The sequence below is a fragment of the Haliotis cracherodii genome, unplaced genomic scaffold (genome assembly GCF_022045235.1).
Source record: "Haliotis cracherodii isolate W230 unplaced genomic scaffold, xgHalCrac1.p SCAF_18, whole genome shotgun sequence".
Lineage (NCBI taxonomy): Eukaryota > Metazoa > Mollusca > Gastropoda > Lepetellida > Haliotidae > Haliotis > Haliotis cracherodii.
The window spans coordinates 18,044,498-18,060,776 of record NW_027266273.1 but is presented as its reverse complement, the minus strand read 5'-3'; the positions used below and the strand labels follow the sequence as shown (position 1 = coordinate 18,060,776).

The 16,279-nt window shown below is 42.0% G+C and overlaps 1 protein-coding gene across 1 annotated transcript; it reads right to left on the bottom strand.

The window, feature by feature from the left end:
* Window positions 1-1,425: 1,425 nt before the first annotated feature.
* Window positions 1,426-15,486, bottom strand: LOC139465336 (solute carrier family 49 member 4 homolog). Its single transcript, XM_071247040.1, has 11 exons — window positions 15,138-15,486; window positions 11,508-11,598; window positions 9,944-10,107; window positions 9,431-9,494; window positions 7,505-7,599; window positions 7,093-7,222; window positions 4,600-4,708; window positions 3,135-3,202; window positions 2,825-2,943; window positions 2,325-2,507; window positions 1,426-1,589 (listed from the first exon to the last, which is right to left on the bottom strand). The coding sequence occupies exons 1-11, from the start codon at window positions 15,484-15,486 to the stop codon at window positions 1,426-1,428; spliced, it is 1,536 nt and encodes a 511-aa protein (XP_071103141.1).
* Between the last annotated feature and the right edge of the window lie 793 nt (window positions 15,487-16,279).

Below are 16,279 nucleotides of genomic sequence, written 5' to 3'. Positions count from 1 at the left end.
CTTTTCGCACTAACGTTTGGACAGGAATAGCTAGTACGTTCTCAGTTTGTATTCTCATTCACAGCCTGACGTTATCAGGGGAACTATTTCGCTTTAGGCACCAATGGATGATGAAGCAGTTCCATGTCATGCGACGTTATATGCTGGTGATGTGTACCACGTCATTCAGGAATGTTCAAACAGCTCTATTTGTTTAGAAAACTCACGTATGGTACAAGAATGGGATTCAGGTTCTTTCCCTTGACGTGGGCACGGGTGGCCCAGTCGTCTAAGGCGCCGCGATTCGCGGTGCAGAGTTGCGTCCCTTGGGCACGCCAGAAACCTATGATTGTGGGTTCGAATCCCGGTTCGCCCCGAGTATGTTTCTAGGTTTGTCAGCACCATACCCGTGCTCGTGGGTTTCACCGAAGTGGTAAACGTCTGAGACCTGCATCACTTCGGATTTTCCTCCCACATTAAGCTGACACGTCGTGATATAACTGGAATACTGTTAAAAGCGGCGTAAAACCCAACTCACTCACTCACTTCCCTCACCAGAGGACATTAGTGTGTCTCTTTTTGCATTTGGACTTACTATACATTGTTTTATTGACAAGTCAACAGTACATTTCACATGATATGTATTTGTTAATCAGAGCATGGTGAACTTTGCAAACCAGATGTAGGGATGTAGAGACTGTGAATCCTTGAAGTTCCACATCTAGCTGACACACGGTGGGAGGACTGGAAACTGTTTGAAGAGACATTCAATCCAAACTGTGATCATTAACACCTTCACACGATCGTATAATATTAGTAAACGTAAGTTTCAGGAAGAGCAGATGGAAAGTTTTAACTCGATGAGTATTGCACATATCTTGGACACCATCACATCGAAGGATGAGTGAGTGAGTGAGTTTGATTTTACGCCGCTTTTAGCAATATTCCAGCAATATCACGGCGGGGGACACCAGAAATGGGCTTCACACATTGTACCCACGTCGGGAATCGAACCCGGGTCTTCGGCGTGACGAGCGAACGCTTTAACCACTAGGCTACCCGACCGCCCCTCGAAAGACGAGGAACGCACATAACCACACGCAGCAAATCACACAAAAATCACATATAACACACAACTGACTCGTGTATCGAATTCAGCCTTATGTATTCACAATGCATATTTTTAATAACACATCTGTGTCTGACGGTTTGATCTATATTGTGACCATCATTGGGCTCTCGGTTAGGAAACTCGAATGTAACGTAAAAAGCAAATGACGTCGCATTAAACAAAAGCATCTCAAGATATTTCTTCAGGCCTGGATTCATTAATGAGTAAAGATAAACTCCTTATACCCATGTGCAGTAATACTAGTACCAAGGTCTGCATTTGGATTAGGCACCGATTCACCAATCATCTGGTGATGTTTTCTTATCAACTAGCTTTCATGTTTGTATTGATGGATTCGACACAGCATCATTATCGGGCTCTGAAGCAATGATCTTCTGTGTGTCGATGTCAGTCCGGGTGTAGTTCTCTGTGAACAACAGAAGTAGGGGTACGGTAGCTGCTACAGAGCCAAGTATGCACCAGTTCATCCACAGAACACCTGCAAGAGATACGGGGACTTCACTTGAATAGTTTGTGGTTGATTACACAGTCACATACTTGGATGCATTCTAAACCATTAAGATTGAATACTTTAACGTCAAAACAGTTTATGATGTAAAATATAATTTATCAATTTAAAGCTTATTCTTAAGGGGAACTTGAGACACATATATAGTTTAACTTATATATACATGAATAAATGATACTTGGTTGTTTTGTTCAGTGGCTGACTCTCATTGACAACTTTACTTTTTTGACATAAATTAAGATTTTTTTGTATAATTCTCGTTATGCAGTTTTATCACATATCTACATGGGGAATGTTTCATAATATGGGTTACTTTGCATTAGGTGCAGAAAATAATATATTTATACACATTAAAGCATGTGTTTTAATAACGATTATAAATTGTCTCATCATAAACGTAAATAAAACTTTGGATTCAAATATATTAACTCTAATATACCATAGCCATGTCCACTGGGATACGGGTGGTTCAATGGTATGTTAGCCGTGTCAGGATACTGGTTCGAATCAATTATTGAACAGGATTAAAACATGTGGTCTGTCAGTGTTTCATTAAAGTGAAAAACGTCGGCTCTTACGCTAATTTCGGCTTTCCCCCCACATGAAGCAGACACACCGTGATACGACGTTCAATGCGGCGTTGAACGCAACTTACAGACCCCCACATGACACCATTTGCGACCTAGCGTACTTAAGGGGGTGTACCTATTCTCGGGATCTGCAGCACAGACAGGAAGAAGACACCAGTCAGGTTGTTGGCGATGGTGAGAACCCCGGCCGTCACTCCCTCGGCGACAGGATAAGACGCCTCACATCCCAGCTCGTAAAACAGCGGAACAGAACCGTTGATGAAGACCCCCATCATGATGCAGGACAGGTACAGCGACACTGAAAGAGAAGAACATGAGATACAGGCAGACCATGTCACGCACTGACATTGATTCCACTTCAGGCACTTCCTTGTATGCATGTTGACAAAATAGTGAAAACAGTAAACTACGTTTATAACGAACTGACGGATATAACGAACCTACTTTTTTGTCCCGGCTATTTGCTGTCGTTATACTGTATATATGCTTATAACGAACTACGGTTATAACGAACTAAGCTTAATGGTACCTTTGAGTTCGTTATAACCGTAGTTTACTGTACATTCATCTAGACATATTCGCTTATTAACATACTCTATACACAGACTTACTTACCAATACTGAAGGGGATGAAGGACAGACGCAGCAGGACAAACCAGACAGTTGCGCCTGTTGCTACGACGAATAGGAACAAGAGTATCCTCTTCATGCGACGGAGAAACAGATCAGCAATCCTTAAAGTAAAGGATACAGAATTCAACAATGGGTAAATGGCTGTGAACATCATATACCTAATCCTATACCTGACGCTTCCTCACAGTCAAATGTGTCAAGTTCAAAGCATAATGTGCCTAAGTTGAATGGTCGAGGTAAGTTTTTGTCGTATATTCTGTCTCCAAGTCCATCCTGACATGCATGTACATACCTGGACATCAATAGTGCTGCAACACAACCGCCAGCCGTGCTATAAAAGCCCATCCAGCCGGCATGGTACTGAAAGAAAACAGTTTCAATTTCACATTTCCAACAGGTGAGGTGAGGTGTAATTGGGTTTTACGTCGCGTCCAAGATTATTGCACTTATATAGCGACGTGCATGTACGTGTGTGTGTGTGTGTGTGGCTGCTTGTACTAGTCCGGACTGATGCCGATTTATAGTGCTAGCTCACTGAGATACCATGCCGCAGTTTTAACATGAATACCCCACTCAGACACAGTATACTGACTCCGAGCCGACCAGTCCTTGTTTTAGACCCTTATGGCCGAGCGCCAGACATATGGTACCATCTTTTAACGTCTTTTGGTATGACGCAGCCGGGGATCGAACCCCGGACCTTCCGCTATCCGGGCGGACGATCTACCACTAAATCACGGAGGCGGTCTACATTTCCAACACAGTTGGTTTGGCACATGAGAATCTTCATGAAGTTGCACATCATACAATACTACGCAAATCCAACACGCTGAAGAAACATTTCAATTGTTCGACCTAGTGAGTTATACAGGGAGCGAATGAGTACTTTTACGCCGCTTTTAGCAATCATAAGGCGGGAGAATATTATTGGCACATTGTTTCCATGTGGATCACTGAACCAAGGGCTTCGCCGTGATAAGCGAGCATTAGGCTACCACAAAGTCCCTTCACATTAGAATAAACATTTCAGTTGTTCGTGAGTGGTGCATATTGAAATAAATAATAGCTAAGAATTAAGTATTTGTCAATAACACCAACCCAAATGAACCCAGTTATTATATTACTAATATACGGATTGACGATGAGGTTGAAAGTACATCGATATGATATGGTTGAGTTGACACAAACCCGAATACATTATACAATTCAGATAAAATTACGTTTGTTATCACAGGACACAAAATGTATATGTCATGACACATGCTGCACCCGACATCACCCGACGTCATATGATTTACCGTAAAACTTGTTGAAGCAATATTCGATAAACCATATTCCCTGTTATTAAAATAATCCTAATACATGTGAAGCATTTGTTAAATATTGAGTTCTGTACGACTGATATAGGCAATTGTCTACTGAACCATCCGTAGTTTACATTTTGTTTTATACTATTGCTCAATTGTTGGATGATCTCATCTGGGAGCGAACTGTAACTACCAGGTGTAGACTAATTTACAAGGATGCTAAACGACAACAATATGATGCTGGCTATCTGAAGATACTTTTCTCATAGAATGTACCTCTACATGTATATATACAAGAAGTCTTCGAAGAGAGCAGCAGCACCGACTCACTGTGCCCAAGACAAAGTACAATTCCAAGGGCAACACAATAATTGCCTTTACAACGTTATGTGCATATTCGTGGGTGGATATGATGCACAACTGATATCTATTATGATATGCTCTCATTACCTGCGTTATTCCGACACCGTCCAGCACGACATCCAGTACAGCCCCAAACACGCCAAACACTCCCGTCGGGACACTGAAGGCCACCAGGATCACAAGGAAGCGTTTATGTCTGCATAAATAACAATAACAAGCTTGAAAATAATTCAACTGGCAGTTTGATGAAACACTGGATATAAGTCCGTCTGTGATCTTATCGCGGTTACTGCAGCCCCTCACCCGTTCATCGATCTCAAGGAGCCGGATTTTACTGTGCAGAATAAGGCTACCCGCCCACATTCACGATGTTCGCCGCGATATATCTCGATGTTAAGCTCGTGTGAAATATCGTTATAAATCGTGATTAGCGCGTGATATCCTCGAAATTTGCTCCTTATCTGCTCGTGATAATTCGTGATAGATCGTACACTATACGTGTTTAAAATATCTCGAATACTCGTGTTACATCGTGTCCTGTACGTGCTAAACTCATGGTGTGCCCGGTATTGTTCGTTGTTAGGTCGTTGTTATCGTACTACACTCATCATGACCTCATGTGGTATTTGTGACCCGACGTGAACACGAGGTCTTCACGACAGACAGGATGTGGGTACGATAATACGAGTAAGTGAGTGAGTGAGTGAGTGAGTATGCTTTTACGCCGCTTTTAGCAGTATTCCAGCAATATCACGGGGACACCAGAAATGGGCTTCACACATTGTACCCATGTCGGGGATCGAACCCGGGTCTGCGAACCCATGACGAGCGAACGCTTTAACCACTAGGCTACCCGACCGCCCCACGATTATACGAGCACAACACGTTTAATTTTCACGGGGAAGAGCAAACTACGTATGATACGATGTTTATACGATTTAGACACGTGCATAGTACGAGTCAGCTACGATGTACCACGAACTTACTACGATAATCACGTGTTGAATACGAACTTATCGCAAATGCGCGACGATATGTTCACATGGGGACGCGCGGGGGACGCAAGATCATCACGTAAATAAATACAGGTCGCGTCCCTCGGCAGCTTACAGAGAGTTTCTGAAGAAACCAATGGGTTTCCAGAGTTGAATATTAATTATTAGAAGCACGTTTCGGGATTTCGGTGTTTAAATATCAGTAAGCCACCTCGAAGGAAGACTGGAAGAAGGCTAGGGACAAGACAGCGGATGAGGAGAGGAGTCCCAGGAAAGGGAGAGGTTACCCTCACCCACACATAGCCAGGACCAGGCCAAGGACCAGCCCATACCCCACTGTCCCAGTCTGGAGAGATCACCAACAACCCCACCCACACAGAGCCAAGACGACGGCTAGGCCGAGGACCAGCCACAGTCCTTCAGAACGAGTTTCAGGGGGAAGGGTAGGGACGAGGAGGAATTCGATATTAAGGCAGCTTTTAACAGTATTCCAGTTATATCACGGCGTGTCAGCTTAATGTGGGAGGAAAGTCCGAAGTGATGCATGTATCCGACGTTTACCACTTGGATGAAACCCACGATGGTATGATGCTGACAAACATGGAAACATAATCGGGGTGAACTGGGATTCGAACAGATCATAGGTTTCTGGGTACCAAAGGAACGTTACTTTGTACAGTGAAATGCGTCGCCACAGACAACAGGCCGGAGGTCGAGGTGCAGGATGATGATGGTGATTACCGAGGCAATAGCACACCACGCAACACCACATAGAAGCCAAGTCCTCACCTAAACCCTGCGCTGGACGTGATCGAGGCGTTGGTCCTCCTCTTCCCTTCGCTTACGTCTGCAGACAACCAGGATTGTGGCGGCAACCACCCCAACCTCATACCATCTGTACTGGAAATCAACAATCAACTTCTGGTGCACCATACGGCGTACGAGAAACCTGCGATTCGTTTCAGATTGTTTTACGTGGTTTGTCAGCATCATGTCCTTGCTCGAGGGTTTCATCAGTGATAAAAGTTTAAGAATTGTATTACGTCGAGTTTTCCTCTCACATGACGCTGATACGCCCTGATTTCATCATTGTTTGTTATCAGCTGTTCTGTATGTCAGTCCTGGGGACAACAGATGTGTCCTTTAGAAAGGTCCACATCCACAAACACTCTAACTTGGTAATCCTTGTTCAATCCGGAATGAAGGGGCGGTCGGGTAACCTAGTGGTTAAAGCGTTCGATCGTCACGCCGAAGACCCGGGTTCGATTCCCGACATTGGTACAATGTGTGAAGCCCATTTCAGGTGTCCCCCGTCGTGATATTGCTGGAATATTGCTAAAAGCGGCTTAAAAACCCTACTCACTCACTCACTCAATCCGGAATGCAAAGTACATTTTTGATGATGTGTGATTTGCTGCCGATCGTTTAAGTATACATGGGTTGTAAATACAACAGAGCAGATAGGCACACCTTTCTAGCCCGTCGATACATAGCCGCCAGCAGTCACGGTAACCCCAGTCAGATTACTGACAGGATAGGTTCGGAATATGAGTAGTACTTTCTGAGATGAACAAGACCATCTTACGTGAATAGTCTTTTGAGACCCTGCAGGTAGCTTGTCCTCGCCATGGACGCTGTGAGACTGGGGGGAGAGGGGGGCTTGGCGGGGAAGTACACCACCACCAGGAACAGCAGCAGCACACAAGCCGCACATTCTGAATACAGCACAGTTAACACGTGGAACGCAGAGAGATAATATCGTCATTAGAAGCATTGAACATGGCGCACATACATTCATTTTAGAAGTTATTGACGTAAGAATAGAACTGTTCTATGCGACATTTCAGTAATAACCACGTAATAATTGTAAAATACAGCAAGAATTGGCTTCACAAAAAACGCACATATAACGAGAGAGAAAAAGAAGTAAATACGGTTTATGCTTAAAATGGTATTTCTAAACGGTTGATTCAGTGGATGCAGAAAACGTTGATCACCTATATACATCAGTCTCATGATGCCACTTCTCACCTCGGACAGGTTAGCGGCGGGTGTCAGACAGAACGCAGTGGAGTTCATCTCACTTGACGAACTGCAACAAGGGACATGTCACTATTGTATAGCAGGTATGACCATATTTTTAATTGAAACATAACCACAGTGACCTGATACACGGGGAATGGTTGGAACCATTAACTTCCGATACATAACGTTGTAAAAGAATTTATGAATTTGATTTTTACGTTTAAGTTTGTGTACTAATGGGTAATATGGATTATATACCATACACTTAATCCTGAATTGCTCTCTTGGTGGTTGCTATTTCTTTCTTTCTTTATTTATTTGGAAACACCTGCTTGATTATGTATTCAGTGATGAAATACTGTATGTTCTGAATAAAATAATGACACCTTCGTCAAACACCTTTTGCTTTTCGTTTGCAGAGTAAGATCATTTGTCTTTTCTTGGGAGAGAATACAGCAAATGTTCCTCCCAATCCATGTCTCAAGGTGTAGCCAGGATACTTAATGCTATCAAGGAATCACTTTCTTTATATTCACAGAACGTATTGGAGACAAGTGGAATTAATACCATGTGGATTCTCAAAACCTGGATTTGCTGGTAACAGTTTCAGAAAAGAACCGGGTTTAATTATGTCAAAACTATCCCACATGATAAACGTAAGAAAATACGTTAGTGCTTGATCCATGGGGTATTTGTTACTAAGAGTAGTAGCCATAGATATAGTTACATATTTATCGCCAGGGGATCCGGACAATTTGTCAAAAATGAAAGCAAATGACATCTGAAGTTAACTGAGAAACCAATAAGTGAAATGGTAAAATTTGGGGTGAGACATTCAGACATCGCCATGGGCACAACTTGTGCTCCCCTTCTTGCTGATCTGTTTCTGTATGTTTCTCATACGAAACTGATCAGGTACATGTCTCTTTAAGTGGCATTAAGAAACTGGTATTTATGTCAATTTGCACACGTGTTGCCCTGTTTCTGTTAAGCTCGATGCATATGTGTGACCGTAGTTATTAACCATTTTCTGCCCAATTGCCTGATAACGGTAGAAGCATCAGCACCGACACGTCACATTTTGAAGAATACAAAGAGAAGATGATATTAATAACTCAGTGGTGTGTTTTCAAACGTGCATCAAAGTATTAACCGTTAACTTGAATGGTTACCAGGCATATGCTGGATATTACGGAAGCGTAGTAGGGCCACGGTGAATTTTTGTTGTCTAAGTATCTCCTACGTAGGACTTAGTATCTCCTACGTAGGACTTACTATCTCTTACGTAGGACTTAGTATGGCCTCGAATCAGTATCTCCTACGTCAACTTAGATACTAAGTAGATACTAAGTCCTACGTAGGAGATAGTTATTCTATTCCAAACGGTCCTTCGTAGGAGATACTAAGTCCTACGTAGGAGATAGTAATTCTAGGCCATACTAAGCCCTACGTAGGAGATAGTAAGTCCTACGTGGGAGACAGTAAGTCCTACGTAGGAGATAGTAAGTCCTACGTAGAAGATACTAAGTCCTACGTAGGAGATACTAAGTCCTACGTAGGAGATAGACAAAAAAAATTCACCGTGGTCCCACTACGCTTCCGTAGGATATGTACAGTCTTCAGAATGTAATAATCATCTGTACTCAAAGCATCTGTGTTTGATGGTTGCCAGGCCAGATATTTTAATGTGTCACAGTGAAAATATAACCGGTGGTAGTCAAGTTGCCCATACTGTGCAAACAGTTGGACAAAATTAGAAAAAAAAACATTTCTGGAATATGGACAATGAACGAAGGTCCATGACATGTTTACAGTAATTAAATACAGCTAGAATCTGCATGCCATCGTGTGTTAATCATGTTCATTGCATAATAATGAGGAATGGATGCGTTTCTTACTTTATGTGTAGGATGTCCGTCATGTTCAAGGATGGTTCTTCTGGTTGGGGCACCAAGAGGGGCCCTGAAGGTAAAAAAGCGTATTTATCAACCAAATCGGGTTTGGGTGAGATCAAGCAATGTCTCTTACATATCGTTTCAATGCAATTACACTGCAATGCTTTACAGATCATTGTGACGCCATCGGTTACCTTGACGTCACAATCAAATGACATCATTAATCTCTCTGTCACTGAAGCTGGTTGGTGAAGCTATTCGGGTTACAGTATGTGTGTGTTGGGTTTAACGCCACTTTGAACTAGTTTTGTCAAGCCCAGACATTCATACAGTTTGGCCTCAAACTACGGACTCACTGACTTGGTTGCTGCATGTCATCGTATCCAAATTGCGTGGATCGATGCTCATGATGCCAATCACTGGATTGTCTGGCCCAGACTCGGTTATTTACAGACCGCGGTCATCCAGCTGGAATATTGCTGAGTGCGGCGTTAAACAACAAACAAACAAACTCACCAGTGATGAAGCTGACAGAAAGGCCAAGATATGTGAATACAGATGACACGGCTGTAGCAGTGGCCCTCTGTTTGGGGGGAAACCACGTGGCAGAGAGGAGGGAGGGGCCGGCGAATGGCACAGTACCAGCCACACCATTCACAATAGCTGCAACGTTTATCAACCTGAGAAGAAGATCAAACAACAGAGCTTAAGAGCTTTCATAATATCATACGGTAATGTCATACTGTTCGATGAAATTAAAACATTCACACATCAGTTTGAATTCATGGAAAAAAATTGATTAAATGGAGAAAATATACAAACGTGAATCTGAAACTTGTGATCCGTGATGCGTTTTGTGGATTCTACCTTGTAACAATGAAAAGGATGAAGGTTACGAGTACATGAAATTGCAGTACAGCATGAAGCCATTTTATAGACTAGTGTCCATATTGGAAACGGAAGAGCCAATTGAGTATATATTGCATGGTGCATCTATCTGCGTCAAAGCTTGTTGGTGGTGATGGCAACTGTCCTACTTGTCAGGCTACTGGACCTTGCCTCACCCGCGACCATGTGAGTTGACTGCTTGTATCTGTTGAGTAATATTGGTCAGTGCAGTACCTGTGCAGTTATGTTCTCAGCTACGTTTATCAACAGAAAGCTTTTGTAATATTATGCGGTGTGTTAATATAATTCTTTACATCTGAATGTAAATTATTTAATAACATATGAAGCATATTTGTTTACAGAATGTTTGTGTTATGTTAAAACTACGACACTACCAAATACATTTCTTAACAAAACGGATACTGTGTTGTTATCCATCGGAATGTTACCTTTTTTCAATGCAATAAAGTGTTTTTTCAGACAAGTAATAAAAAATTGTAACTATTTCATAAAATATGTATCGTGACCTATAGTGGTATTGTTGCTTGTTATGTTCAGACTTCTACACAAAAATAGCCACTTATATTAAAAAACATATATGCTCGGGAGATTAAAGTATATGGAACTTTGGATTGTCATATCATTATATATCTTATGACTGCACTGGGCTGTTACATTCAATATACTTGAGCGGTACTGACCATGTTGCCGGTACTGCCGTTTACTCGTGATTTTATGATCGTCATTCTACATCAGAATAACAACATATGTAGCAGACAGATAGACAGACAGACAGACAGTTTATTCAGTAAGAAGGCCATAGGCCCATAATACAGACAATGGTTGATTGCATGAACTGCGCATGCCATGGAAGTAATCGATTTAAGTTCTCTTGCCGTTGGACTTTATATAGATATAAACATGTGTTAAATACGACATCAAAGTTTTCTGATGAAATGATTTCAGTAAAAGATGTTACAGTTTGAAACTTGATATACTGTTTAAGATACATATTTCCTAGGGCTGAATAATGCTCACATACAAGTGAAATATGAAATTCATATGTAGAAAATAATATATTTAGTGCAGATTCAAGTAAACGAAATCTTTAGAGCGTCACATTAACATTTTATAGCATCACATACGGTATGCACTGGATTGTCACATTCAATATAGCAGATGCGGTACTGACCATGTTGCTGGTACTGCTTCACTCGTGATGCATCTTATGGCCGTGAGAAACACCATCAGCGCAGCGCACAACAGCATTGATATCCGCAGTCCTGGAGCGAGAGAGTAGGATAAATACGTCATATAGCCCAGTTACATTCTGAAGCCAATCGACATGACAAATATTTAGATCTCTACTATATTCACAACCACAGGCACAGGAGCTCACCTTTATCCAGTGATAAAATATTTGAGGGGTGAAGAGACATAAATGTGTCATACTATATATTTGGACTATAAAACATACAGCCCCTCACTTGTATACAATGGTTGTTTTCAATACTGTCCATATGTGAGTGTGTATGGTTTTACGCCGCTTTTAGCAATGTTCCAGCAATATCACGACAGAGGACACCAGTAATGGGATTCACATGTTGTGTCCATGTCGGGAATCGAACCCTGGTCTTCGGCGTGACGCGAACGCTTTAACCACTGGGCTACCCGACCGCCCCACTTTCTATATGCACACAGGCCATTTATGATACCATTTTGCGAATCTGGCTGTATATTCCACGGTCATATTTTCCTGATATCTATGGCATTTATGAAAACACACTCAAAAATATAATAACAATCCAAGTTATCTGGAATAAAGTATATTCCTCATCACCCCTGCTCATTGATGATCAAAATGCATCATATATAGATTTTAAACTACAATAATTTATACGTTTTTATGGATAATGATTCCATTTGCTAAATAGTAATTAGATAATCTTGCTAGAGAGCTACTATTTGTCACACAACTGCCTCGTCCGCCCTGGAATGGCTTTTTAAACGATAAAGAAATTGTTGTCCGTATTAGTACTCTGTTGATGGAAAGTAACATTTTCTATTTCAGGATAACTTGATAAATTGTATTTCATGATGCAAGACATGCACACTTATATAATAGATGGAATTATGTTTCACTGTAGCAATAACAGTAATTATTATTGGCCACATTATATTACATATAATTGAATTAAACCCTTGCCCTAGGAATGATAGTGATGTATCTTTAAAAAGACATGAAGAACTGATTTCTGTCAATTGAATAATTGTATTACAGAAAAGGAGGGGTCTATCACGCCGCGGGCATTACCTGCAGCACATAGCTTAGGATTTGTACGACCCAGTAGTAGCAAGACACCTCGCCCTATATTTGCTAATATGTACTGTGTATGGGCGCTAGGAACAGGAACAGTCAGAGACAAAATGCTTCAGGGATAGCAAACGATTTGACGAAACTGCAGAGGAGCACACAACACGACTTGAAGGAACAGAGAAAATTCAACTACAGTAAAGTACAGTTATAACGAACTCAAGGGGACCACTTATTTTAGTTCGTTATAACCGTAGTTCGTTATAAGCATATATACAGCATAACTACAGTCAATAGTCGGGACCAAAAAAAAGTTCCTTATATCCGTTAGTTCGTTATAAGTGTGTTCGTTATAACCGTAGTTTACTGTGCCATAACAGAAATCTCATCATCTCTTATCCCCAGGTCAAGCTTCAACACTATCCAGCATCCACCGATCAGCGAAGTAAGTACATGGAAACGGGCGAACACAAAACGACTCCTACAATAGCAGACGACACTACTCCACATCACAAAGGTAAGGGTCGGGATCGTAGACGTCTACGTGCAAACGACAAGCCTGCCCAACTGACTACTACAGATATGCGATAGCGATGAGCCCGTGCCCAGTATTCATTAACTGATAATCAGTGTCTGAACTACGCCAATCTTCTCTTCTGTAATATATGTCTATTTTATCAACAAAAATAGGTGATACAGACTTCATGAACGTTCTCCATACTGTTGATTTTGTTTGTTTGTTTTTTAACGCCACACTCAGCAATATTCCGGCTATATGACGGCGGTCTGTAAGTAATCGACAATCCAGTGATTGACAACATGAGCATCGATCCACCCAATTGGGATCGATGACATGGATGATCCAAGTCAGCGAGCCAGACCACCCGATCCCGTTAGTCGCGTCTTACCCATACTGTTGATATGTATGGAATAACAAAATCTTGTACAGATAACATTGGTGATGATATTTTCAGCGATTTCACTACATATTGTTTATTAGAACAATCAAGTATAATCTATTAGGGGGCACGGGTGGCGACCTGAGACCTGAGACCTTCATCACTTCGGGCTTTCCTCCCACATTAAGCTGACACGCCGTGATATAACTGGAATACTGTTAAAAGCGGCGTTAAACCCAACTCACTCACTCACTCACTATAATCTATTATCTGGTGGTATCGTTTTCTGTGTGAAGAAAACACAGAACAGTCCAGTCAAATAGAACACAAAAATAGTCAAATGTTACGAATATAGAAAGAACAATGTGTACTAAAGAACGCGTGTGCACAGGAAAGGACACTGAACCGCTAAAGGACGTTGACAATAAAGAACACAAGATGGCGTTGCAATTTGTAAAACATTCCGAGGGTAATTGGCTTGTTCCGCTGTGTACATGGTAACTGCATGCCGAGATGCACAATGTATTACGTCATTCCTCGTGCACCCACCGTCTGACGTCACATATGCATAATGCACACGTTATAATGCTGCCTATGACGTGTCTCTATTGTAACACTATATGATATTGCCCGCTGACCTACAAACCTTTCTAAATTAAGCCGATTGAAAACTGTGGATGTATTGGGTATCTGCAACTAGCTCCTAATGACAAAGCGAGGCGTCTTACGCAGCAACACCAGCTTATGTTATCTACATTGCTATCACAGGTGTAAACTAACCTGATCAAACAATGTGATTATAGGCCAGTGTAGACTGTCTCACAGTCCCTGAACCATTATTATGTATTTATTTTTACCTTCCGCCCAACACATACTGTAATGCTATAGTTATAAATGAAGGAAGTCTAGATTGTCCACAGGTTCAGGCGAATCTTTCACCTCACTGGTGCTTCTTTTCAATTTAGTTGTTTGTTTCAATCAAATTTGATATTATCAGAGACTAAGCCTAAGTGTAAGGTCAGAGTTACATCTGACTCAACATTTGATATTGACGTCTCACTCTCTATTGTCCCAATAACTTACAATTGCCTCTTTTCATCGGGATACTGCCTTGGAGGCATTTTTACACGTTTGCTAAGCTCAATTGCATGTGTGGTCCATGACATGCGCACACATGCGGGCCTGCGCGCATACACGTGCATCATACTGTAAGACTTGTGTTATGATGCTTCGCACCTGTTTAGAGATTTCTTATGAATATGAGTGAGTGAGTGAGTGAGTTGGGTTTAACGCCGCTTTTAACAGTATTCCAGTTATATCGCAGCGTGTCAGCTTTATGTGGGAAGAAAGCACGAAGTGATGCAGGTGAGTCATAATGGGATATAGACCCAAACGAATATGAGCGTGTATTGCATTTTTTTAACGCAACGAGCGTTTTAGCACATGTGTTACATCATAGACACAGTTCTATCTTTGACATTTTTTTCATACATATTTCTAATCCGTATTCACTGCATTCAGTCATAATGGAATATAGACCAGTGAGTATGAGCGTGTACTGTATATATAACGTTTTCTTACATGTGTTACATCACGGACAGATTCCTACCTTTGACATCCATCAACCAGGCCATTGGAAACATAAATACAATGTACACAATATTTGCCAAATTGTTCAGCATGCCTATATTGGCATCCGTCCACCCGAACACAGCCTTAGCTGACTGAGCAATAGGTCCGAAAGTGTTCCACACCACTGTGTGAAGGAGGGCAGCAAATGAGAACACCACCAGAACATACCACCGGTGCCTGTAGGACTTAATGTTCCTCGTGGAATCCAACAGAGGAGATTCTTCATCTGATACCTTCGGGGATTCATTGGAGATGATATGTGGGGTACGTGTCCCGTTTCCTCTTAACGGAGGTAGACTGTCATCAACACACTCCTCGTCCTTCATGTTGTTACTCAAGACTGGTTGTGATTACCATCGTTTCCCACCCTGTCATGAGGCCTGACTGGTGTCAGCTGTGGACTGTCCAGGCTATTCAGTGTACACGTACAACTTATCTTATCGCTATCGTCATCCAATATCTCTCACACAGCTGGATCATGAACACGTGTGGCCGGTCGGGTGGGCGTGCAGGGCCCCCTTCTTCACAACCACAGGTAACGTCAAAATCTACAGGGGCACGGGTGGCCCAGTCGTCTAAGGCGCTGCGATTCGTTGTGCAGAGTTGCGTCCCTTAGGCACGCCAGAAACCTATGATTGTGGGTTCGAATCCCGGTTCGCCCCGATTATGTTTCTAGTTTTGTCAGCACCATACCCGTGCTCGTGGGTTTCACCGAAGTGGTAAACGTCTGAGACCTGCATCACTTCGGGCTTTCCTCCCACATTAAGCTGACACGCCGTGATATAACTGGAATACTGTTAAAAGCGGCGTTAAACCCAACTCACTCACTCACTCAAAATCTACAGGCTGTAACCAACATGTTAATGGTCCAACGGGAAGCTAATCCCCTGCCTAGTTCCTTATCCCCATGTTGACTAGTGTTATGATACAAAAAAAGAAACACTGAATGGTAAAAGCATAATGATTTATATTTTCACATCTTAATATCTCTAACATGTGCAAAATATATGGGGGCGGTCGGGTAGCCTAGTGGTGAAAGCGTTCGCTCGTCACGCCAGAGAGCCGGGTTCGATTCCCAACATAGGTACAATGTGTAAAGCCCATTTCTGGTGTCCCCCG

Coding starts and splice junctions, on each gene's coding strand:
- LOC139465336 (XM_071247040.1), bottom strand. CDS start 15,486: ATGAAGGACGAGGAGTGTGTTGATGACAGTCTACCTCCGTTAAGAGGA. Junction 11,599..15,137: donor CTGGTTGATGGATGTCAAAG/GTAGGAATCTGT, acceptor CTCTCGCTCCAG/GACTGCGGATATCAATGCTG. Junction 3,203..4,599: donor ACGGTGTCGGAATAACGCAG/GTAATGAGAGCA, acceptor GTTTTCTTTCAG/TACCATGCCGGCTGGATGGG.